General features: G+C 34.2%; 2 protein-coding genes across 5 annotated transcripts in view; both read right to left on the bottom strand.

The window, feature by feature from the left end:
- The window catches only part of LOC103012933 (cytochrome P450 20A1), a 78,219-nt gene extending 72,518 nt beyond the window's left edge, over nt 1–5,701 (bottom strand). The window contains exons 1-3 of the mRNA XM_057551351.1: nt 5,386–5,701; nt 885–934; nt 96–262 (exon numbers count right to left, since the gene is read on the bottom strand). Of these exons, the coding sequence (XP_057407334.1) occupies nt 96–262; nt 885–934; nt 5,386–5,457 (289 nt within the window). The 5' untranslated portion in view covers nt 5,458–5,701. The remainder of the gene's footprint in view (nt 1–95; nt 263–884; nt 935–5,385) is intronic.
- Nucleotides 5,702–11,965: 6,264 nt separating this feature from the next.
- The window catches only part of NBEAL1 (neurobeachin like 1), a 184,373-nt gene continuing 169,163 nt past the window's right edge, over nt 11,966–27,175 (bottom strand). For all 4 annotated transcript variants that reach the window (XM_057551127.1, XM_057551126.1, XM_057551128.1 and 1 more), the window contains exons 51-55: nt 24,894–25,010; nt 24,371–24,532; nt 23,573–23,721; nt 22,018–22,153; nt 11,966–19,100 (exon numbers count right to left, since the gene is read on the bottom strand). In XM_057551127.1, the coding sequence (XP_057407110.1) occupies nt 18,999–19,100; nt 22,018–22,153; nt 23,573–23,721; nt 24,371–24,532; nt 24,894–25,010 (666 nt within the window). In that variant the 3' untranslated portion in view covers nt 11,966–18,998. The remainder of the gene's footprint in view (nt 19,101–22,017; nt 22,154–23,572; nt 23,722–24,370; nt 24,533–24,893; nt 25,011–27,175) is intronic.

Here is a 27,175-nt window from a genome sequence, read left to right as displayed (position 1 = left end):
ACAAAGTATTTAATAAATGTTAGCTATTCCTAAGAACAATGCATGGATCTTCATTTATAGACAACTACTCTAATTAAAAAGAAAATTAAACTTACATGTCTTATTGGGGTTGATATGCTGCTTTAGCACATCAACAGTGCCCAAACTAACCACAAGGCGCCTGCCAAACCAGAAAGAGACCACAGGCCCATATCTCTCATGCAAATTAACCAGGAACTCGTGCAAACTTCCACTGTTCACAATATCTGGAAGATTACCATCTCTGAAAAAAGAGCAACATTTGACAAAACAATCAATTTAACATGGAAGAATCAGAAAAACAATACTAGTTGATTCTGAATTAACTGTGTCAACAGATGAGAGCAAAAATACACAAAATTCAAATTACTGCAAAATCCAAAACTGAATTATATTTGACTTCTCTCTTTCGGTAGCTGTATTTGGATACGGATTTGTCTGATATTTTGAGAATTCATAACACTTCATACCAGATAAAAAAGCTACACGAGGAACATCTGACTTAGACACTGGAAAACTATCCAATTTTTACAGCAACTCATTCTGAGATAGCAATGGACCCCATCATTGGCTATTAAATCATAGGCTAATGTAAATCAGCTATGGCAATTTTTTCTTATTTCCTTCTATCTTAATCCTTTCTTTCTATTTTCAACACTCTCTGGCTAGCAGAAGTGAAAGAAATTAAAGGTTTTGATTTATACAGGCTTCCTTTCTGTTCTTAACAAAGTTTAGGTAGTATGCCCAGAGATAAGTTTAGAGAAAACAAAGGAATGAAATAAACTGAGTAATCTAAAGATATGGTTTAGTTTTGATCCAAAAATTAAGAGCTGACTCTACTTGATTTAAAAAAAAAAACAACTCACTTTTCTTCTGTTGGAGTAATCCCTGGAATTCCTGCAGCTTGTCTGGAAGCCTTAGGGAAAAAATTTTAAAGAGTTTAGTATAATGAATTATCACATATCCCATAAGTCCGATGTGTTTTCCCAAGACATCTGCAGGACCTTAAATGATGGTTTTCCAAATTGGTTGAATCTCAGAGATTATTTCTATATTAAAATACAAAAACTGGATTCTTTGTATTGAAAAGAATTATCCTAATATTCCTCCTATGAATTAAACTAAGGTGTTTGAAGAATTTAACATCCATTCTATATCAATTAATACATAATCAAGTACATTTTTCTTTGTTCTGAGACTATATATGGTCCCATCTGGCTTGGCTTTCAAAAAAAATCAATGTCATGATTATAATAGTTTCATTCCTAAAATAGTTCTCCTCTTTCTAGTCAAAGAATTTACCAAAATACAATGTGATATTCATCATTTGCTTTAATGCAGTTATTATTATCAGGGCCATACAGTCAGAGAGGTGTCTGGTATAGAAATAAATAACAAACTAATTCATAGCAAATTGTTAAAGTGACAACCAACCTCAAGAATGAACTATGAAAAAGTTGGGGGAATTTTCATTTTTTACAATTTTGTACTGGGTTTATGGTTGCTGGGTTTAGAGGTTAGTATCTTTTTTTAATTTTACAACAAGCATATTACTTTTATAATAAGATATCTTATAGAACTATTTTTAAATAACCTAAATATTTATAGGAAAAATAACCTAAAATAGTCAACTCCAGAATCAATTCTGAATTTTGTCAATGATTTTAGCTAGTATTAATCAGAGTTTGTTTGACATTCTGCCCTTTTCCCCCCTACTTAACATTATACAAATAAATGAATATTTATTTATTTGAACATTTAAAGGCTAAACTGTGTTCCACTATGTATCCAGAATTGTGTAGTCATCTTCCTGCTATAGTGTTGTAAAACATCTAGGCTATTTCTTTCTTTCATTTTCTCATTGTTATAGGTAGTGCCATGAAAATCTTTGTACAACTTTACTTTTTTCCTCCTTTGGGGTATATATGCCAAAAGAGAGATACTAGGATGAATGATACTAACTGAAGAGTTTTACAGTTTGTACTAAATCCTATAAGAATACTATCTAGGGGCTTCCCTGGTGGCGCAGTGGTTAAGAATCCACTTGCCAATGAAGGGGACACGGGTTCAAGCTGGTCTGGGAAGATCCCACATGCCTCGGAGCAACTAAGCCCGTGCACCACAACTACTGAGCCTGAGCTCTACAGCCCGCGAGCCACAACTACTGAGCCCGCGTGCCACAACTACTGAAGCCCGCGCACCTAGAGCCCGTGCTCCACAAAAAGAGAAGCCACCGCAATGAGAAGCCCAGGTACCACAATGAAGAGTAGCCCCCACTCGCCGCAACTAGAGAAAGCCCGCATGCAGCAACAAAGACCCAACGCAGCCAAAAATAAATAAATAAAAATAAATTTAAAACAAACAAAAAACAGTAGTCTGAAGTGATAATCTTTCCAAAAAAAAGAATACTATCTAGGCAATAGTGTGTGCAACTTGCATTTAACTGATGACAATGAAACCTGCAACGTAAAATTTTGTCCTACAGTCCCATCAATAATGGAAACTTGTCAAGTTTAGTATTATAAAAAGTGGGGAAAAGGATGGAAGGAACTCAATTAGAAAAAGTCAGTCGTATAAAAAAGCCAACTTTTAATTTTCTAGGTTGAAATTATTGATTGAAACAAGTTTCCTGACCTCTCTTTAAACATGGTAGATTGATAACACTCATCAATTATCTCTTCCTGAAATCCCACAAAATGAAAGTGAAGAAAAAAAGGAGAAAATAAGGATAAAGAGAATGGGAGAGGAGACAACAGTGGATGAACAATCCAACCAATTTTTTTGAAAGTGTTAAGCTGTTGGAGCAGTGATTAATTGACGTACTTGTGAGGCCTCCTCTGGGGGTCTGCAGAGGAGAATTCCCACAAGAAGCAATCAGATTTGCACTCAGTAACTAGAAAGGCAGGGTAAGACGCAAGATTTTAACAATTAGCAAAAAGCCAGTATACAGATCCCTTAGACACCATTCTTGTGATTGCCATCCTTCTGGAAAGAGACCTTGAGACTCCAGATTCAGGAACAACAGGCTGGTGGGTGCTGGCCCCTATAATTCTAAGGGAAAATTATTTCCAACTTAGAATTTTATACTGAGCCCAACTATCATTCAAGTGTGAAGCTAGAACAGAAAGATTTTCCCACAAGCAAGATCTCAAAAAATGTGTTTTCCATGCACACTTTCTTAGGAAATTACTGGAAAATGATGCACTGCGGCAAATAAAGGAACTGAAAGAAAAGAGAGAGAGAGAGACTCATGTGGCACCTAGGGAATAGAGTATCCAACACAGGCAAAGAGAATACCAGTTCTGATAGTAAAAGGACAAGAGCTATGCAGCCGAAGGAGATGGTAACCACTACTGACTGCGGAAGGGTGATGGAAAGCTCCATAATGGATATTTTCATGGGGAAGAAAATACAGCTGATGTCTCTGAATACTTGAACGAGTTCACTGAGTAGCGTTACGACAGAAATGTCGAAATATCTGCCGAAAACTACTGATAGGCAGGAGTGAAGAACCTCTAAAAATGTGCAAGTACTAAGTACAACCCCTCCTCACCGCACTAATCATGCTTCTACAGCTCCAGCAGCAGGCATGCAGAGGGTGCCTCAGAAGTCTGTGCGCTTTGGATAAGAGGGCTCCTACACCAACCTCCACCCTTCAAGAGGAGAAATGAAGAGTGAGCCCCAGAACACCGGGCAAAATGCTCTCCTGCCCTTTACTATATCCACATCTTCCACGTAGCTAAATTGATGAGATCCCCAAATTGGCATGCACCTGGCAAGACCCTGCCAACCTCCCTGATAATCGTAGCCTCACCACTATCATCTACCTTGAGACCACCCAGAATGTTACTATGACCTTTTTCCTTACCTACATTAGACACCACACTAAGCCCAGGACTACCATCCCCAGGTCTTCCCTCATCCCCCCGACTCCTATTCCTACAGAAGTTTATCTTCTTTCCTGACCCATCTGTCCCCGACTCAAAACTCCACCTGATCTCAGCCACTCATTCTCATGGTTGTACACGAGGTCTTGACATTACCAATAACTTCACCATCTCCAGAGTTTTAACATCAAGCATCCAACTCTCCAAGCACCTCCTATTTTTCCTTTTCACTATTTTTAACATCTTGACTCCAAAAACTATTTTTACCCCAAAAGGACTTTTAACCCACCCACTCATATATTCATTTTTCACTCTGTCCAGCTTAGATTCCATGGTCCATTATAACCACTCCCTTGCCCTGTATCCTTTTGTCAAAAGCACCTGGTAAGACACCAATTCTAATCAAACCCAATATTCTGTCAACTGCCCCTGATTCCACATAGATGAAGAAAAACTGCTGGGGAAAAACACACCCATGCTGACTAGTCTTATTTTAATTTCATGACCCTCAAGTGAGTTGCCTGGAAATCTCATTTCCCTACTCTCCTAACCTTCTAGATGGCTATTTCTCAGAAAATAAGATTCACTGAAAGTTCCAGATTGTGCAGTTGCAATACTCCAATCCAATCCATTTACCAGCGAGAATATTTAAGGTGTTCTGTCATTGCCAGTGATGTATTTGGCACTGTGCCGCTGCTTAACAACTTCTTCTACAAAACCACCACCTTGCTTTGTAGATGATCCCTCCTCGTCCATTAGCTCCTTTGTTTTCAGAACCACCTTCTGAGGCTGAAGAAGGCAAGAAGAGAAAGAAGGCCGGAAGGCGATTCAGAGATAAAGCACTTGGCTAGGTGAAGCTCACAGCTGACCTCCCCCTGCACAGGGCTCCTTCCACGACCCCTTTATTTGGCCCGTGAGGCCCAGCGAGGAGCAAGACCCGGTCTGGACCTTAAGGACTCTGGATTTCAGGAATGAAAGTCGAAAGACAGAAGAGTAGACGACAAAAGAAACACTGGGGGAGAATCCTCGGGAAAGGGGAAAGGCGTGGAGCAGCCTGGAGTTTCCTCCCAGGCACACTAGAAACTGGAACTGGAGTGGGCAGAGTTACTGCCCGAAAGCCACCCGAGCACTTCAGACCCGCCCTTAACAGTGGCGTGGCGAGGGCAGGCGCAGGGAGGCCGGACCCGCGGACCAGCCCTCAGCCCCCGGCGGCCGCGCCCGCGCTGCTGAACCACCTGCCCGCCTCACTCGGCGTCGGAAGGCGGCCGTGCGGCCCGCGCCGCTCCGTCCTCAGCGCCAGCCCCGCGCGCGCCCGCGAGGCTTCACATGCCCCGGGAGCCGGGCCCGCGCGGGCCCGGAGCTGGACGGAGCAGGAGCCGGAGCAGGAGCTCTCCCCGCCCCCCCCGGGCCCGCCCCCTGCGGCCCGCCGCGGGCAGGGCGACGTGGATGCGGGCGAGACCGAGGCCGAGCCGGCGGTTACCGGGTAGAGGTAGAGCACCGCTCCCACCAAAGCCAGCAAGAAGGTAACGGCGAAGATCGCGAAGTCCAACATGGCTCCTCCGCCCGGGAGCCACGTCTCGGTTCCGCGCTCGGCAGCAGCGCCTCAGCCTGGTGGGACCCGAGCAACGGAGGGGTGTGCGGGAGCGCCCGCCGGACGAGCGAACAAATGGGCCGCTGGGGGCGTGGCCTGGGCCGCCGGGGCTGGCGAGGGGAGCAAGGGAGCGCGGAGGAGCTCTGGGAACCGCGCCCCGAGGCGGGATTCCGGCGGACGCGACTCCAGACACGCCCGAGACTCCAGACACGCCCACGACTCCGGGATCGAGTTGCTGGGGGAAGAGGAACCCTGGCTTGGAGAAAACGTTAGGAGTTATCATCGCTCTGCCCCGACCAACACTTTTCCAAGTAGATTTAAAATATATGTAATAACAAAATGTAGCTGAACTTAATTAGTGCACATGTCTGGGTGTTCTATAATAATCTAGTGGTGTTTGGATCAAATATAAGATATAGATGCATAATTCACACATTATATATTTATTTCATAAAATTTATTTTTCTTCCCTTTACTTCAGAAGAATCTCTATTTTTAAAATCAAGATTTTTGACATCATTTGTCTTCTGTCTGCAGAAATGCCAAATTATCCTGTCTTCGGTCATTGTGGTTCTTGGATAGATTTTTTTAAAACAATCTCAGGTTTATTGAAGCATAATTTATGTATAGAATAGTTGTTTTAATTCTTTCAAATTGAAGAAATTTTGCTCTGTTGAGGCAGTAGCAACTGGAATTATCAATAAAATTTTTAAAGTAGTCTTTAGCTTCAGAAATGAACAATGACTTTTACCTATTGTGTTCAACTGTAATGGAGTTGCTGCCTATGGTAACATTGTTATTGCAGCAAATATTATAAAACAGTTTAAATTTATCATAACAATTGTATCACTTATATTGTGATTCTCACCGTCTGTTAAAGCGATAACTAGATCTGTAGGGTAATATAAAGAATTGGTACCACACTTTACTGACATCATATCTAGACCTACATATATATTATTTTAAAAGGAACAGTAATTTAATATGGAGAAGGGTTCCTAAGCTGCCAATTGCAACCACCATGGTCACCACAATAATTGTGGAGTACTTCCAGTCCACTAATGGAACCCTAAGAGAAGAAATAATGTTTCGTTATGCAAAAATCTATTGTGTTTATGCTGAGAACAAAGATTGGCTAAAGTAAGTTACCTATTTTTATCGACTTGCTCAAATACTCTTTCCACTGTTACATTCTCCTCCAGTTTTATAGCAGCACAGCCTACAAACCTTTATAGCATTTAGATGCAGTCACATTTTATAATATTTCTAAGATATAGAATGTGAGATATGAAGAACTTCCCTGGAGCCTGAGCAGTATTAGCTATGAGAGTGGATGTTAACAGGTTAGTTGACCACAAAATCCTGATTAACCACCACATCCTGATTGACCATCGAATACTGATTTGCCCACGCATTCTTTAGCTTTTTTATGGATTTGTGATATGTGGGTAACTCCCAAGCATGGGCCTGTCTTGCTCTGCTCTATAGGTGGTACTGTCCATGTAAATGGACACTCAGTGGGTTCCCTAGCCCTCTGATCCAAATTCTGGTTGGATTTGGCCAATGGGAAATAATAGCATAAGATGAGAGGATGAAAGTAAAGATATTCATTCTCCTGGCTTTCATGCTGTGTACTCACTGTTTACCACAGCTCCTGTCATATGGCCCTTCCCATACAGATACCCCTTTCTAGGAAATGGAACTCCCTTCTTGCCACTTCAGGCTTAGGGTTGGTGATGGCTCCCCTCTGCTGCTAGTCTTGGAGCACTGAAACCTTGTGGTTTCCTTAAACCCTTCCCACATCTTCATAAATATTTCCTTTACTGAACTCTCTTTTAATTACTGGTTTCAGCATGCCATCTGGCTCCTGCTGGGACTCTGATCCACATGGTAATTATTATTGCCATTAAATTGCCTGTTTGGTGGGTGCAGATATTTTTTCTCAATTCTCATGAATTGAGGGTAATCAGTTACAGTTTGCCTTTACCTAGTAGAGACAGCATTACACCATCAGTGTTTTACTCCAGGACTTCGTCAGTTCTCCTCTGTGACATAATAAGATAAAATTTCTAACTTATTTGTAATGGTATTCCACACAATATCTTGCTTGTCCATTACTGTGATGATATACTATTGAGACCTGGTGAGCATAAAGTAGAAATTTCCTAGATGCCTTAGTAAAATAATACATGCCAGAAGGTCAGAGAGAAATCTCAAAAATTATTTAGGAGTCTGTCATATTGATAAAGTTCCTACAGGTTGAGTGGTATGGGGTACTTGCACATTGTATCAGCAGAGTCTAAGATGGAGTTTAAGATGGAGGATATGTAGTAAAGGATTAATACATGTGAAGGAAGGAATCTGGATTGGGCAGAAAGAAGTGGAACTATGATGCAGGCCCAACAACTCCTAGACAAAGCTAGTGTGGAGTTTGGAATGAGAATTACCCACGATGATTGGGCTTTGCTGGGCCTTTTTCTACACACCCACCTTACTCTCTTCCTGAGAAAAAACTTGGAAGGGAAGTTAGCCTCTGTAGTTTTTCTGAGGGCCACAACTGTTACATATAATCTTCTTTCTCCGCTATCCATGGTAGATTCTCTTTACTCAGCTACCAAGTCTTGAGGCTTGGTTAGTCCAGAAGAATGACTGGATTATTCTGAACTGCCTGAGTACCTGGTAATCATGTACTTCTCAGACTATGGTTTTTCTCTTTGCAGTCACAATTGGGCAAAGAAGTACAAAGTAGCGCCCAAGTAAATCACCTGGGTTTTACACTATTACATATTCCATTATGTAATGGCAGCTGTACCTCTTCCTAATTATCCAGGTCACATCAGCAAGCTATTCTGATGTTTTATCTGGATGGCAGCTTGTGGGTGATGTATGTGATATGACCAGTGAGTTCCACTGTCATGGGCTCCCTCCAGCACTTATTTACTGTAAAGTGGGTCCTTTGGTCTGAAGTGATGTTATATGGAATCCCTTGCCAATGAATCATATACTCCACTGCCCTTAAGATAATGGTGCTGGTTAAGGCCCTGTAGACATAAAGGGCAAACCATATACATAAAATACATGTCTGTTCCTATGAGAATGAACTTGCCCTTCCAGAATGGAAGGGGCCCAAAATACATAACTTGCCAGCATGTGGCCCATTGGTCTCCTTGAGGAATTGGGCACTAAGCATTTATCTTTGTTGTTGGTAAATTGGACATTCAGTGGTGGCAATAGCTAGACCAGCCTTGGTAAGTGGGGGGGTTCATGCTGTTAAGCCCATGGATAGTCTCCATTTCTGCCACTGTGGCTACTTTGCTCATGTACCTACCCATTGCACCGGCCCTGGAGTGGCCAGTGCAGGGGCTACCTGACATGAATTGGATTGGTTGTTTGGTCCACTTGATTGTTTAATGCCTCTTTCACGGTGGGTGCTAATATGTGACTCAAAGATTTTCACACTTCTTTCCCACTCTCATATGTCCATGTACATACCTCTATCCCAGACCTTCTTGTCTCCAATCTTAAAAAAATCTTTTTCCATTCATGTCTCTCAGCAGCTGGCCAGGCCTTTCATCACTGCCCATGATTCCATATATATGTATATATTCTAACTTTGGGCCTCTTATCTTTCCACATCTTATCTTTCCACACAAAGTAAATGGCATGGTGCACCACTAAAGATCTGCCCATTGAGGTGGTTTTCCCTTGCCACTGTTCTTCAAAACCACCCATAAGTAAGGCTTCAATGCTACCCATTTTTTACTTTACCCACATACTGAGCCATCCCACCTGTAAATGAAGCTTGGTCTTTTTCTTCCTCCTCCATCTGATCATACAAGATCACTTGTAAAACCAAATGTGTTACCTGAGGAAGGGGCACTGGTACGACAGTGATGGATACTCTGGGGATCTGGGCTACTTGCTCATGCAGCTTATGTCTTCCCTATGGTCCTTAAGACTTGCTGGTGTGACAAGGCCTAGCGGATAATACGCAGTGTTGGGAAACTGAGTCTCTTAAGAGCAAGGTATTAACTGCCATTTTGTTCTGGACGTATCTTTTCAAGGATGTTTGTACAGCAAACAACTTGGAAGGCAGAAATAGTCTCCTTCTGGAATAGAAGGCAGGTTTGCTTACTCATCAGTATTAACGTTTCCTTCCAGGGCAAAGGTCAGGAAGGTGTGCTTGCAGCCCATTATAAAAGATTTAGCTTTCCTAAACTCAGATTCTTTAGCTGTGACATAAGATTGTAAAATGTATTCTTATGAGTTCATCTGCAAGTTTATAGTTGTAGGTTTTACATTTACATTATTGCTTCAAGGTAATAAATAATCAGTTCCAGCACCATTTGTTGAAAAGACTGTTCTTTCCTCATTTAATTATTTTGGCACATCTGTAGAAAATCAATTCATCATATATATGGCCACATCTAAAGGTCTTCTATTTACTCCTTTTGACCTACATGTCTATCCTTATGCTGGATAATCCACAATGTCTGATTCCTGTAGCTCTAATTCTTGAAATCAGAGTGTGTAAGTCTTCCAACCTTGTTCTTTTTCAAATTGTTTTGACATTGTGTCCTTTGCATTTCCCTATAAAATTTAGAATCAGCCTTTCAGTCTCTTCAAATCTATTTTTTATTCCATTTTTCCAGCCATATTCTATAGTTTCAGTGTACATGTTCTGCAAATATTTTATTACATTTCCTCCTAAGTATTTAATATTTTCAAGATATTGTAAACTGTACTGTTTTGAATTACAATTTTTGTTACTAGAATACTGAAATATGATCTATTTTTGTATTTGACCTTGTATCTTGTGACTTTGCTTGGCTCATTTATAAGTTCTACTGTTTTGTGTACATAGATATCGTAGAATTTTCTACATGCTTGTTAACCACAAAAGGATATTTTTACTGTCTCCTTTCCAATATGTATGCTGTTTTTTTTCTTGCATTATTGCACTAGCTAGAGTGTCCAGTACAATGTTGAATAATAGTGAGAATAGGTATTCTTACCTTATTCCTAATTTAGGAAGAATTCAGTCTTTTACATTAAATATTATGTTAGCTATAGGTTTTTCATAAACATACTTTATTAAGAAAGTTTTCTATTTTTAGTCTACTGAGAATTATCTTAAACAGGTGACATTTTAAACATTAACCCAATCTTAAATTCATGGGATGAACCACATTTGGTCATGAGGCATTATACTTCTTACACATTGCTAGAAATGATCTGCTAATATTCACTTAAGGATTTTCGTGTCATCGTTCATGACAGATAATGGATTGTAGTTTTTTTTAGTTTGGGGAAGATGAGGGTGAAGGGTAGAATTACATCTCTCTCAATATTTTTCTCTCTTGCATGCAGGATCCTAAATCCTAAATTTCCCCCATTTTTTCCTCTTTCACCAACTAGTCTACAAAGCAATTGCATTTCTACATTCTTCTTAAGTCTTCTGAGATTGTCATGTCAAATCCTGAACACTAAGTCCACTTTTTGTATGCAGTACTCTGATCCACTCAAACTCTTGTTCAGTATTTTTGCACTTAGGATGGGCTTTCTCTTTCTGGGAGTCTTTTTTTTTTTTAGCTCAATCTTAGGTTCTCTAATCAACTACTCTCAAGTTTTTCTGGACTCTCCTTGCTTTCTGTAAAGGCTTACTATAGAAACTTAAGAGATAGCTCTGTTGGAATTTGCTTTTTATATTTCTATTTTTAAGTAATTTGATGTTTGTCGTGTTATGTCTTCTTGATATCTTGAAGGCATGGGATTTTTGAGGATACATTTGTTTTTGTTTATCTGTACAGTTTTTTGGAGGACATGTGGAGAGATTTAGACTTAGGTACCTATCGTTATCTTAGGCACCCTGTAAGTCTAGATTCATCCAGTTTGAATCCATTAATTTTCCACCTTCCAAAATTGTATTGATTATCTTCTCTATTTTGTCCTTTTAGGCTTATGCCCTCATCCTTGTAGGTTTATGCCTTCACTGTTGTTCTGCCAAAATTTTAATATGGAGCAAACTAAAATACAGTTACTTACATTCAATCTGTTACCCTTATCCACAAATGTAAAGTGTATAGGATAGGAATAGGTCAACATCTAGACTGTCAAAGTTGATGAGTAAAAGATTTTAACTGTGAAAGGAAATAAATGTTTTTTAAAAAACCAATCTAATGTATTATTTGATTAGCTACAAATGGAGATTTCTAGCTCATAACCATGTTTCTGAGGTGGCTTTAAAATGAAAGGCTTAATACCTGTTGTTATATACAACAAAAACTGGTCAATTAACATACCATTTATCTTGTGCACATAGGACTACAGAAGAAATTCTGCTCACATGAGAAAGAAGCAGTGATCAATTTGCTGCTTAAATACTGTATTCAATACCTTGTTTACTCAAATAACTTAGCCAATGCTAAGTTCTAATCAGACTCTATAAAATTGAGAATTACAAACCAGCTGAAGAAAACATTTTTTATTTGATTCAAACCCATTTTCCTATACAAAGCTAAATTTATTATGTACAAAATAAATGCATATTCTTAAAAACTGTTAGAATACAAATTTCCAAAGGACTAAAAAATGTGCAAATTTTTCAATTATTATCTTCATTCATGCTATACAGAAACAAATCAAACATTAGCTCATATACACTGAAAAATTTTAAAACAAAATTCAATGTAACAAAACAAAACATACATCTTATGTATTTAATTTTAAAAGGATGAGAAAGGGAAGAATGTATTGCACCAAATTAACAGTAGCTTCATTATAATGAGAATACTAATCAAAATTATTTACACATCTTTATTAAGTCTAAAACTTTCTCAACTTTAAAAACTTTTTTTTTGGCATACAAATATTCATTGAGTCACAGTTTGCACAGTCAATAATTAGATATAAATAAGGCTTAATATTCTTTTTCATGGTCAATTCCAGTAGAACAAATGACAAGGAACACTTTACGATAACTACATAACTTTTTGAATTCCTTAAATATTTAAGTAGCAGCACGATTTGCAAGTATTTTTTTTAAACAATTCCAAATTTTCATCTATCCTCCTCTGAATTGACTATGTGCATATGTGTGTGTGTGTGTGTGTATATATGCATTCAAGTCACTGTCACATCTATGATAACACTGAAATGCTCCTATTTAATCTGGGTCCCAGAAAAACTGACATAAGAGACAAATCATATGTGTTCAATATTTTTCAGTCTTAATTAATTCACTTCTATAGCAGTGCATCTGATAGAAAATGACTGGCTAGATCTCTCATTTTTTGCTAATTTTTTTGCTCTAGGTCTATAAAAGCAAACAGCTGGGGGAAGGAAAGCCATACCTGTTAGGAATTCCTGAAGAGAACAGACCAGCCATATGGTTAAAGCTGACTATAAAATAAACAGTAGCCACAAAAAATTTTTGGTGATGGTATTTATGAATCGGAGAGAGCAGTAAAAAGCATAATAAGAAAAAAAGTCAAAAATATAAAAGATCTTTAACAGTAAGATGTACTGTAATATGCCATAATTTTGGAAGAAATGTAGAAACTATTATAATTAAATACTTCAAAAAATATCCAAGAAAACCAGTTAAAATCCCAAAGGAATAAAGTTATTCTCTTTAATCCCTATATAAGAAACTAAGAGGCTGAAATTTTTTCAGTTAAGTCTGACAACTGACGTCTCCTTACCAGAACTACTTTCTAAAGTGTTTATTGATTAATATAATTTTAGCATTCTGAAGAGCAAAATATGTTTATCATAGGTAAGTTTTTTCCTACAAAATGCAAAAGGAGTATTTGTTGAATTTGTAGGTTGAGCCCAATAAATCGTAAAACACATTGCTTAGATATTGTGGGGAAATGTTTCCAAGATAAGGAACAACAAAAATAGCATTTTAACAGTAACTATTTATTTAGTGCACTGGCTACCAGAGAAACTCTAGTTTTATACACATTAAGTTGCAATATATTATTACAAAAATAAAAATTTAAAGGGTCCAATTGGAATAAAACTTTTTTAAAAGTTTATATTTTAATCAATAAAATATAGTTTTATTTTTCAATCCCACCTAAATCCTAACTTGTTTTCTTATTCTCAAATTACAATGCTATATTATAATAGTATTATAAATAGCTAATCAGTTTGTACACTCAAAAATAATTATAAATTTTAAATAATGAGACAGCCATCATATTATAAGTGAAAACACACACACACACACACACCCAAAAGTCCACTAGCAGTCAACTTTGAAAATGAATGGGTAACTTTTTCAATGACAATATTGTGGTGTTATTATTATTATGGTAATACTTGCAAAATAAGTTTCCAAGGAAACATATTAAAACTAAACCACAGAAAACAAATGTTGAATTAGTGACTTTCTACTTGTTCTTTTCCTCTGAATTTTCAGGTATAAGATTAAAGGCATGAAGACAAAAGTAAATACAATTTTATCTCTGTCCTTTTATTTTTCACTAAAGTCATTAGCTTCATAGGTCAAAATCCTACAATGTGTTTAGAAATCACCCACGTGACAAATGTCAGTGAGATAATCTAAGAAGACGTATCTGATGAATTACTACTATGTATCAGAAAAGTACCTGATAAGACAGCCACTTTTACACAAGTTTCTTATACTGAAGAAAAGCATAACTCCTATAATCTAAGATGACCTTATATTTTTAATGTAGAAAATTTGAATCATTTCCAGTACAGGCCTAAATATCTTAAATGTTAATGCTTTATTTTTTTGTAATACTAAGACTTCCCATATGAAAAATTAAAGAGTATTTCCATACAGAGGCTATACCTACAAAAGTCCTCAGAAGTGCTTAGGGAATGTATCCAATGCTTTTAATTAGGAAAACTACTGATTACTAGCTTCAACGCTGTAAGAGATCTAAGTCTACGTTTTAAATCTAGCATTTTGTTACTCATGTTTTTTATTAATACTTTAAAATGTTACCTAACTCAGATATGCAAAATATTCACTGATAGCTACTAGGAACTAATACAAGCAAACACTTTTTTGGAGGCAAATTTTAGTTATAATTTTCAAATGTGAAAGGTCTGAAGAGAGTTTATGAGAAGAATAATGCAAACTGAAAGGGAAATTTGGTTGTTTCCACGGCATGCAAAACAAAGATAAGAAAGCTATTCCAAGCAAATTTTAGAAAAAATGTCTTCAAGGATAATGATTAAACCTATTTTCAAACAAACCTGTGAATATTGGATCTGATTTATAAAAATGAATGGATATAATTTCTATAGCAGAAAATATTTTAAGATTTAATATAATAACCCTGAGACAATTTTTTATACCAAGAATATCAAGTAAAGAGATTCAGAGTATCCAGAGTTGTGCCTAAACTTCTGTATATTTATAAAACTTCACAGAGAAGTCTGATCTACAATCTCAGTTAAGAAACAATGGCCTTGAAAATGCTAGATTCAAATTAAAGAAGTAAAGTTGTGGCCAACATTTTAATAATATTGAAATGATGACTGGTAACACTATATTGTTGCCTAATGTCATCAGAAAAAAACAAGGACTCTGATATAGGAAAACTCTCTATAACAATGTTCTGGATGATCAAGTTTAAAGCAAATCAAATGTACGTATGATAAATGAATTAGGCAAAAAGAATACTGAGAACAGTATTTGTTTAAAGTGATAAAAATGTTTAAGGCTGGTCACTTACTAGGAAAGAACAGTTTTAGTTGATGAGAGAAACAGTAATTAGGACAAGCTATGAGTCTGCCTGATAAAGGAAAAGAACACATTAGATTTACAGGAAAAAAAAAATGTATTTCATTTCTTATATCAGTCAAAAACTATACCTTAAAGACAGGTTTAAGAACTTATTTATGGATTACATATTTAATGATGTATTTGAAGAGACCAACCTTCATATATACACACCCCCACAGGACATTACATATTATATAATATTATTTAATATTTATATAATATTTATATATAGTCCATGCACTTGCATCTTTTCATTGGAAAGGTGATAAAGACAATGCTATTCACTTTATAAATATAAATATATAAAAGGAGCTAACCTCTTTAAATTCAATTAAAAGATTTCCATTAGTGATTTCTTTAGTAATAGCAATATAAAATATACTTAAAGGCAAAGGCCATGTGTCATGTGTCATCATTAAATAAAAATAGGGTATTAAGTTAACAATTTCCTCTGCTTACTCCTATTAAAGCAAAATACAAAAAATCTTCGGTAAAGATTTAACTTTCAAATCTAAATTCTAATTAATTATGAGGGCACACTTATTCCTTCAAAAGCATTAAACTGATTTTCAATACTAGTTCTTGAAGGATAATTTTTATATGCCTTACATACAGAAAAAAGGAAGCCTCACTGTCATTCCTTGTTAATGACAAATGAATACCTGGCATTTTCTCTCCTACAAAAGGATGTGACCTGAAAAAGCACTGTGACCTAAAGGAAACTAATAGAAACTGATTCATAGATGACATGAGCTTCACAGGCTTATCAGATTTTAAACAACTGGCCAAGCTTCATTCATGCCCTACTCTATTTTTTCTTCTCTCCTCCAATTTTATCTAAGTAATGACAGAATACTGATTGGGAAGAGTTGAAAAAAAAAATCTTATAAAGTTTCTTTATTCTCTAAATGAGTACCTCTATTGTATGTTTTAATACTTGACCTCACTTTCTAAAAAAAAATCATCTCCTTAGTATAAATTGCTCCACATCATCAGGATGCTGACATTTTTATTTCCATCACGAGTGTCAAGAAACAAGAGCAGATGAAAAGTTCTTCAAAGACAACACACTTCATGTAACAGCTAAGTTGAGATATTATATTCATCATCTGAAATGTCCACCTGTTACTGCACTCTAATGATACTGTTCATTTCTCCCATTATACAATACAGAAATAATTTCTATGGGTAACATGTAAATACACCATAATCCCTCAAGGTATATCTTTACAGTGATTTTTATCTAGTGACTTTTAATCAGTGGTCTAAACTGTTTAAAAGAGGAATTATTCAGCCAATGCTACTACTATATTTGCTTATTTAATAAACTTTAAGTTCCATTCTTCTAGACTGTTGCTAATATTCTCAAAGATTTTCCTCAAAATTTTACATTTTTGGTTTTCACTTTTTGGAAAATACTATATAAGGGTTAATCCCACTGCTCTGAACATCTACTATTACTCTAGGTAGGGTATCTACTGTGAAAAAAGCTTTTTCATATTTATGCTATAAAATGAATACTGCTTGTTTAGCTTCTCCATCTAAACAGTAGCAAAGTAAAATACCAAAAATTTAGGAATTTTCCCCTCATAATCTAAGTTAAACTTTTTTGTAACTTATAATCATCCAAAATAACTTCTAAAACCAATATTAAGTGACCTTAAAAATAAACATCCTTATACCAAAATCTCTAGATAAATAGGCAAAAGAAACATTTCCAAAGTTTTGATTTAGAAACAGTTTTTTAAAAATCAACATTTAAAATACCAAAACCCCATCATTTTGTTTCTCTTGACTTGAAACTTCCTAAAATATATAAGATAAAAAATGAAAATAGAATGAAAAAACTAACAGAAGAAATAAATCTTAATATATGATAATTATCTCTATTGACTTGTTTTGAGACATTTTCACCACTAGTTACTGAAGTCCTCAAAAAGGAAATCTTCACATTTGCATACGTTCTACTTTACACTTGCTGCATCAGTTTATTTTCAGTGTGATTTACCTAAAACATAACGGTTTTTTACTGAATAAAACAGAGGATTTTAAATAACTGGATAGAAAATTCTTCTATAACTTTTTACAAGTCCTAATACAAGCCAATCAAATCTATCAAAAAGTTTTCCTAAACAAAATCCTTTACTTCTCATAAATTTTGTACTCACTCATACGATTATAAAGAAAAGGGTACTAGATACCGTGGGCAACAGGAGAGGATTGCAAAGGAAAAATTTCTCAAAGATTCAATTGAGAAGACAATTGGATATAAGGAAATTTATAATTTGTAGAAAAAAGAATATTATTATTTTTAAAAGATATTGTTGTAAAATGTCTTTTTTTCCCCCAATCGCAGACCCTTTTAATAAAGCCACCCAACCATTCATTCCTGGAAAAAAAAAAAAAAAACCAGCTAACATACAGAATTTCCACACAATTTTAAGGCATTCATAAATTCCCCCCAAACCTGTGGAATCTCGGATTACGGACACTCGTTGTAGTTGTAAAAGCTTTCTAACTCAAAATATGACCTTATATAAAAGTACAAAGTTTAACAATCTCTTTGAATTCCAAAATAAATCTATCAGCCTTTTAGTTTAAAAGCATAATGTAACATCTAGCTATGTATAATAAAATTAATTGTAATCCTGAAAGTTATACATAACATGAAATAGAAACGTGTATTTTAAAAAATTACTATATCCAAATGACTAGTTTAAGTTATGCATATCTTTTCGGTTCATTCATCAATCATATGAAATAAGTAAAAATGTAATATATTTGGGTATCATTGCCAACTCCAATAATTATTGGGGGAAAACACAGTGTTTAATAAAGAAAAAGCCAAGAAATTTCATACTTTGCACATATAAATTGAGCTGCAGATGCTACCTAAAGGACCCAGCTGTCAAAATCATAATGAGCATTTTTCCTTAACTCTACTACTAATGAAATATATCCACAAAATGTGTTTCTAGTTTCTATTACTCCTACTCAACATTTATTATTTAAGGATAATAATACATTGCAATAAATTCTCATTAGTACTATGCTAAGTAGTAGTGGGATGAGCCAATGTATCAGTTTCAAAAGTCTTGTTTTCAACTTATCATGAAAACCTGTAATTTATACTGAGTTTTAAAAATCCAAGTATGCAACAGATGCTTTTAAAATATTACCTCCAATCAGAAGTTCCATAATAAAACTGATGTATTTAGGATGATTTATTCAGTAAATAGGAGAATGATTAACTAAAGAATGTATTAAAAGCCATATCTCTCAACTGTCCCATTATCGCTACTCTTTTATTAGAAATACTTCAACTTTTGCTGTTTAGAATAAGCAAATTGAATTTAACTTCTTTATTTTTAGAAGTTTATTTTTTAAAATGGATCTAATGATCTTTAGGAATAAACCACTAAATCTAATCAAATGTATTTTCTCAAATTCATCTTAGTGTAGACCAAGAATTAGTTAATACGATAGATTCAATGATGTTAACCAGAAATTTTTTAGTGGATAATAATAATATAACCTACGACTTTATACACATAAGATACCAAATTTTGGTAATCCCTAAATGATTTTCAGGGATAACAGCCCTGAAACATTTAAGATAGTTGAGAGATGTGATATTAAAGTGATTTAATGTCACATTTAATCTGTCACAGATTAAAGTGACAAAGTAATAAATCAAATTTCAGTTATCCATGACAGAAGGCAGAAATAACAATCACTTGGAATCTTGAGTATTATATTCAGTCTCTCCAGCTGAAATCTGGCTGAGCCGCTTGTTAGATCCCCACAATTTTCGAGAAAGCTGACCTGAGCGCATCTGTTTAAAGTAATCCAGAAAAATGAAGAATAGATGTTATTAAGAAAGCAAAAAAAGAATAAATGAAATTGATATACAAGACAATGATTCTGTAGAATGTACAAGAAATAGGTTTTGTTAGCAGAATCATTAACATTTTAATGATTCTTAATTAATAATAATTAAAGAAAGGCTTTTCTTCATTGATTGTCTTTTAGTTGAGAAAGATCTAATACCAACATACAAATTTTTAAATTAAATGTGCTACTTAGATCAAAATTACAAGACTCCCTTACTTTATATATTTACAAAACTACATTTCACTTCATTAAAATAATCTTCTCAAATTAAACTTAATCAGGCAACAAGACACATAGTTTTGGGGAATTTTCTCCTCTTATATTTGCAGTACTATTAATGACAATCACAATGATAAGAAGAAAGTAAAATAACATTTTGATGAAAAGAAAGTAACTTTTAAGTAGTTTGATCTAAGAATGTAAAAAAATCTTTAATAGAATGATAAGTAATTTAGAAAATAAGAATAGCATAAGCTCTTTGAAGGTAAGAATCACACTTTTCCACCATTAAATTTTTTATCACCTAGCACACTTCTCAGCATATAACAATTATTAATCAAAATTAATTGAATCAGTGGGTTAATGCCCCTCTAAAAGTGCTTATACTTCTACATAGGGCAACAAAACTCCACATGGGAAACATTTCTCAATCTAACCATATGATTTGTTGGAATTACCTTCCCAAGAGCAATCTACTTTTTAATGGTGCTTCATCTGCTTCCCTTTTTTAATGGTTACTTTTCTAGGGTCCATTTATTGGAGCGATAAAAGATAAGCCTCAGGCAAAGACACTTTGGCATGTTTGCTTTGCATTTTCATTTCCAGATGTATTTCCAAAACCATTATTTCCATTAATCTAGTTTCACTTTAACATCTGATTTATAAATATGGATTTTATACCGACAGTATAATATGTAAAACTGATACATGATTTAAAAATATACATTAATCAAGATTTTGATCTTTTAGATAAAAATAGATGTTGAAATGGAACTCTTTTCATAACTATTGATCTATTTAATTTCTACACGTTCACATAAAGGTGTATTTAATAATTATGCAAAATTCTGAGTACTCAGATTATTACTAAAGTAGATCCATAATTCAGCTGATGGAAAATGTATTTTACAAAGATATAAAATAGATAAAAAATACTTTTATTCAAAATCTATACACAATTCAAATTCTATGTGTTGTAGACTACATAAATCTTTCAATGAGGACCAAAAACTTATTTGGTAAGTATTACAAAACACTGATTTAGGCCTATGAAATGAAGCTACTTAGGTATTTTTTTTCCAATCAATTTTTTAAAAAATGTGTGCACATAAGGTCATTTCATTTTTTTAAAATTCAGTGAAACTGTAAACTTAACAAATTACCTAAGTTGGAGGGCAGGCAAATTTAAAGGCACTTGAGTAAACCACAGAAAGTGAAACATACTCAAAGAGTAATGTCTAAGCAGAGTTCTCAAGTAATCATCACGTTAGCAGAGGACAGAAGGGAAATCTTTACTTGGGAAATATATTAATCAAGAAACTCTACTACTGAATGTAAAAACGCTTAAAATGTTTTAAATTTAAGTGAAATATCGAGATACAGACTTGCTGACGTTATTTGGGGAACCATTACACCTGAAACTAAATGTTGTTGCAATCACTTTAATTTCTTTTTTTTTTAAGATTTTTTGATGTGGACCATTTTTTTAAAGTCTTTATTGAATTTGTCACAATACTGCTTCTGTTTTATCTTTTGTTTTTTGGCCGGGAGGCACATGGGATCTTAGTTCCCCGACCAGGGATCGAACCCACACCCCTGCACTGGAAGGCGAAGTCTTAACCACTGGACCACCAGGGACGTCCCAATCACTTTAATTTAATAAGACCTCTCTTGTTAAAATAATATCCTGAAAAAGAGTATAAGGACTAACAAAATCTTAAAATATTTATTAAAAAATAAGGTTCCTATGATCTGTAATAGATTTATTATAACCACTGATAGTATGTTATTCAGTAATGTCTTCTCTTGAAATAACCCCTACAGGGGTCATATTTTAGATTTCTCAGAAAAGACCAATGATACCAATAAAAATTTATGATGCTTAAATATGAGTCTATGTAACAAAATAAATTTTCTAGAAGAATTACTAGATTACTTGTTTCTTAGGAACAGTGTTACATTTATATCTGAATATTCAGTAATTAATAAACCACTGGCAAATAAATTTATAGGAACTATAGGAAATTCATTGAGAATTAGCACATTTATATGGGGATATTTGTAGTTCCAAGTAAAAAAAAAAAATGATGCTTTTACAAAAGTACAACTGACATACAATCATGCTGAATATTTGTTGAAATTAAAGTAAGTATACAGTTTGGGGAATTCCCTGGCAGTCCAGTGGTTAGGACTCAGTGCTTTCACTGCCTGGGCCCGGGTTTGACCCCTGGTCAGGGAACTAAGATCCCGCAAGCTGCGCAGCATGGGCAAATTAACAAAATAATAATAATAAAGTAAGTAGTTTTGTTGTTTGAGTCTATATTTCCTTTTTTATAAATATTTTTATGTATTAAAAATTCAAGTATGTGGTCTAAAATCTAGATTTGGAAAAACAGAATAAAAGAACTTTCTTCTTCATATAGAGTTATAAACTGTTAAATGTGTGATTTCAATAATATCATAATATAAACATCACTCTTGAATACTAGCTTTATCCCCTTTCATTTACTGTAGTTTGAAAAATCAAATTTGTTTTTCAATTTGTTTATCCATGATGGAGACTTCTGATTCAGCTGGAATAAAGAACCAAAGGAATCCCCAACAGTACGGGAAACTAAATTCTTGATGCTAGGTTTTACCTCAGCTGGTTTGCCAACACCCACGACAATCAATTTGCCATCTTCTAATCCTACAAGAATATGGCTATATTCTTTGGTTACATAAACACAGTGGATAGGCGATCGCATGGCTAATGGGTTGATGCTGAGATTCAAACTAGAGGAGAAATAAAAAACACACACATAATTACATGGATATACAATGGATTCACAGAATTTTATACCTGGAAGATAACTTAATGATCATCTAATTCTGCATTCTAATTTTACAGATGTGGGAACCTAGGTTCAGAAAACCTGAGTGACACAAAAGCCCACATTTATAGCATTACTTAAAATACTTAATAGATTTTTTTTTTCTATTTCCAACATCTGTTTGCCTTCTAACCATATATATGTGCTCTCACGAAATGATTTTCACCTTGTTGATGAATGAGCGAAAGTTGGATAAAAAGGGCAAAAGCTCAAAAAGTGTGTGTTGGTGGGGGATAAGGTAAATAAAATTGGTATATCTGCTTTGTCTTAAAAGATGTAATATAAAATATAAAATATTTTAAAATATAATATGATATAAAAATATAACACCCCATTATGAAAAATGCTCACAGCTTTTATGATTAGAGAATGAAGAATCTTAGGATGTACATACTATGGTCTAGACTAACCTGCTAAAAGATTCCATTAATTTTTTTCTAATTTGGGATTCTACTAACAATACCCTAAGATTAGGGTTGTAATACAAAATGTTGGAAAGACGTTACTGAAATGTGGACTCAATGCTCTACCACATGAGAAAGAATGACAAAAATGAGAAGGAAAATACAAAAACAGTGAAGCGATGTTGGTACAGAAGTGATTCTGATATGAATGCAATAAGAGAACACTCTGGATCAGGAAATGATTCAGAAAAAAAGGGCTTTGGGAGGGGCCAAGATACTTTGAGGAGTATAAATATGTCACAATAAGTTTTTTAAAAGAGAAGAAAAGAAAATAATGTATTTGGGCATTCAGGGAATAACAGTGCTTTGTGTATGTAAGTTGGTAAACATGAAGAATACCAAACTTAAAAACATATCCATTTTTCAAACATCTTTTCCTTCACTGGGTGAAATAACAAAAGACTCCTCACCGATTTTAAACACAGACATACAAAATCATGAACAGATATGCTAGCCTTAAAAATACTTTATTTTAGCACAATTAAAAAAATTTTTTTAAACCTAACTTTAGTTTCTAAAAATTCAAACTCTAATTGTACAAATTTCCAAATCCATAATCCAGGCTTGGCATTATGAAAAAAATTTTTTCTGGCTATTTAAAAAACATTGTTTTAATTGTGGTAAAATGTACACAACATAAAATTTTCTGCATTTTTAAAATGTACATCTATATTTCATTTACCAACCCAGAAATACTTCAGCTTCCCCAATTTTTTTCATAGTTGCCAAAAAAGACATGTTCATAATAAATGATAAACAAAAAGATTAGAAATCTTAGATTACAGATTTTACTCTCTCTGGGCTGAAAATACTACCATCTTTTCCTAAGTGATACTTTAATAATTCTTATTATTTACCTGTGGAGATCTCTTATGGACAGGAATCCTTGTAAGCTGCCTGTGACAATGTGCTCTCCAATTACATATATATCTGATACTTGTTCCTTCAGGACTTGAGACTGTAGATACTTGCCATTTACAGAAAACAAATGCAATGCATTCTTATCCTGCAAAGATTAGTTGAAGAAAATTTAATGATCTCAAATTAAAACTATGACTATCACAGAATGATGACTGGGTTTAAAATTTTGGAATAAACAAATGGTTATACTTAAAGAGAAAGTAGGTAGACAATATTGTTAAAGTGATTTCAATCAGATTGCTAAGTAAATAAATATTAAACAAGTACTCCTCTTCTTTAATAGAATTAAAAATCTCACCCCTCCAAAAGAATTAAAAATCTCATCCAACAAAACCCACATTCTTAAAACAAAACTAAAAAAGTTCTCTTAATTTTTTAAAAAGCTTTATCACCGAAAGGAAATAAATATATAAAATTCAGTTTGTTTATTTATACTCTGTCTTGTGCAAAAAGAATTTAATTCAGTTGTAATTTCCACCTAAGCTTATGAAGTCCCACATAATCAGAAATTATTTTTGAAGTCATATAGGCCTATAGAAAGCCCTAAAACAAAATCAAACATGAGGCTAATATTATGATAGGGAATGAACAAATTGAATGATGAAGGGAAAACATCCTTTTCAAAATATGGTGTTCTTTCCTTCTTCAGAATGCCTCCTCATATGTACACAATGTGGGAAGGAGAAGACAAGCTTATAGATAGTCTAGCCCTACTGCATGAAACTGTTATATACCTTGAGGGTGGTACTTTCTTCAATGCTGGAGTAGATGACAATATGTCCTTCCCAAGATATAGCCAAATTGGGAATGGTCAGGAGCAGAGAACTCTCACAAGGTGGTCGTAAAGTCCGCATATACTGACCTTTCTGAATGGTATGTATAATCACAGTGCCATCCTACACACAGAAAATATTAGAAAATGAGAAAAGAAAAGAAGAACAAAAAAAAGAAAAGAAACTGAGCAAGAGAAAGAAATATGGCAAAGGAACTAAGAAAAATGATTATTCTACCAAGGACACATGTACCTTAGGAAAAATTCCAATCTTGAAATTTCAAGTCTTAACTACTAAGACCAGTAAAATCCCCAAATAGAATCTAGTCTCTTTTTTTTCTGTATTTTTCTACTTTTGCAAAGTTCAAGACAAACACAGTATAAAATTTCTATGCTTTTACCAATTCTTCTAGAAAAAAATTAAATATAAATATTGCCTCTGAATTTATATAAAGAAATCAGTATTTTTAAAGGTGAAATCTTACCCTTGATCCTGACACTGCCATGTCTAGCTCAGTGCTGATGCCAACACTCAATACCTCATCAGTGTGTCCGTACAGAATCTGAAATGGTTTAGATGCTAGGCCCACAGGAACACCTCCCTAATATAAAAACAGAAAAGCAAAGGTAATTTTCTTGTACGCTATTTTCTTTAAAAAGGTTTATACTGTATTTAAACTGTCTAATCACAAACTGACATTGCAACTAGTTCTTACCACTAAGTCTATTCATACAAGTACTCATTCTTGGGTTTCTCCTTGGATTCTCAAATTATTCTCAATCTTTTCAAGCTCAAAAACTTAATCTGAAGAGTTTCAAAGTTGATTGCTTTGGATTAGTTTTAACAGGTATATTATTTGCCCTTTTCATCTACAGAATTATTCTTCCTTTACTTCAAAGAAACTTCTTCTATTACATCTCTGAATACTTTCTCTTTTTCATTTATTGGAGTCCTTATTTCAAGGACATCAATTATCTTTATGCTGACATGTCTTTGATTTCTATACCTATCATTCTTCTTCTAATTGCTTTAATCCTTTTGTTTTTTCATTTCTATTCACTTTGATTACTTTAAATCTTTCTTCCATGCTAATAATTTGATTTTCAGTCACATCAAATTTGTTCCTTGATGCTTCTGCATTGGGTTTATTTATAATTGTAATGGTATTGGTTTTAGTCTCAGCTTGATTCTTCTGCAATCTCCCTTTTCATCTTATTATGCTAGTTTATAATTTCATCTTCGAGGTCCTATTTTATTGAATTGATATTCTTATTATGTTCTTCTAATAGCACAATTTATTGCAGGGAATCTCTCTGCACTTGAGTTGTTTTCTTCATCTGTTTTTAGTGTGCTTTGTTTGATACAGTACTTTCTATGATATATAATGATAGAATGTTTGAGTAGTTTCCATGGTATTTGGTTTATGATTATCATAGATAAATGCCCAGACCTTCTATGAGCATTATACAATGTAAATGAATTCTCCCTGACACTCTATTACTTGGGTCACATTTGTCTTCCTCTAAGAGTATCAGTCTGAGTGCTTAGTCCATTCTATCTAATTTTTAAATAGTAAGTAATTCCTATATTATTTAATCAATTCAAGTTACAGAGGAAGATGAACTCTTCTCAAATTCATTTTATAAAGGTTGCATATCTTAATACTAAACATGCAAAGACAAAATAAAAACAGATTTATTTCACTTATAAGTAAAGAAATAACTAAAGTACTAGCAAATAAAATCCCGCAGTAAAATATAACTATACCTCATGAATTATATGGGTTTATTATAGAAATTCAAGGATGGTTCAAACCAAGGACACTTCTCAACATAATACATTACATTAAGAAAAAGTAAAAGTATAAATTAAGAAAGGAAGAGAAACTGGGAAAAATAGCTGTAAAGAACATTATTAGGACTATTGACAAAATTAGAACCTGGACTGTGGATTAGATAATGGTATTGTATAAATGTTAAGTATTTCAGTTTTGATAACTGCACTGTGGCTATGTGTAAGAATGTCTTTGTTCTTAGAAAATACATACTGAAGTGTTTAGGGGTAAAGGAACATAGAGTCTCCAACTTTTAAAATATTCAGAAAAAAAAAGATACTGAGAAAAAGATTGGGAGAGAATGCTAAGACAAACGGCAAAAATGTGTTACCTTTGTATCTTCTCTGTAAATTGAAATTTTATTAAAACTAAAAGCCTACCAAAAAAAAAAAAACAAAAAGAAGGAAGACAACTACTGAAATAAAATAAATTAAAAAAAAACTAGTGAAACCTAACAGCAAACAGTATACTAAATGGCACAATAGTGAAGGTATTTTCATCAAAATCAGACATAAGACACAGAGGCTCACTAATTTTCTTGCTTTATTATATTTGCTAATAATGTAATAGGGTAAGAAAATGAAATAATGAGTATATTGGAAAAGATAAAGAAAATCACTATTATTTTCAGATCACATTAATGTATATCTACCTTGTTTTCGGAAAATCCAACAAATACTAATAATTATGAGAGCTAGATAAGAGGATTTGGTAAATTGATTAGATATAAGATAACTATAGAAATCAGTAGCTTTTTTTTTTTTACTAGCAATAGTCAGTTACAAATAAAAATGATTTAAAAATCCCACTGAAACAGTCATAAAAATAGGATAATTAAAAGTAAATATAACAAAGTACAGGATCTAAATGGAAATAAATTATTAAAAAATATTATCAAAGGACATTGAAAAAAGACCTGAAACAAATATGGA

This window comes from Balaenoptera acutorostrata, chromosome 8 (genome assembly GCF_949987535.1).
Source record: "Balaenoptera acutorostrata chromosome 8, mBalAcu1.1, whole genome shotgun sequence".
In the NCBI taxonomy this organism is placed as follows: domain Eukaryota; kingdom Metazoa; phylum Chordata; class Mammalia; order Artiodactyla; family Balaenopteridae; genus Balaenoptera; species Balaenoptera acutorostrata.
The sequence above is the reverse complement of the archived record's forward strand: the minus strand, read 5'-3'. Positions and strand labels throughout refer to the sequence as shown.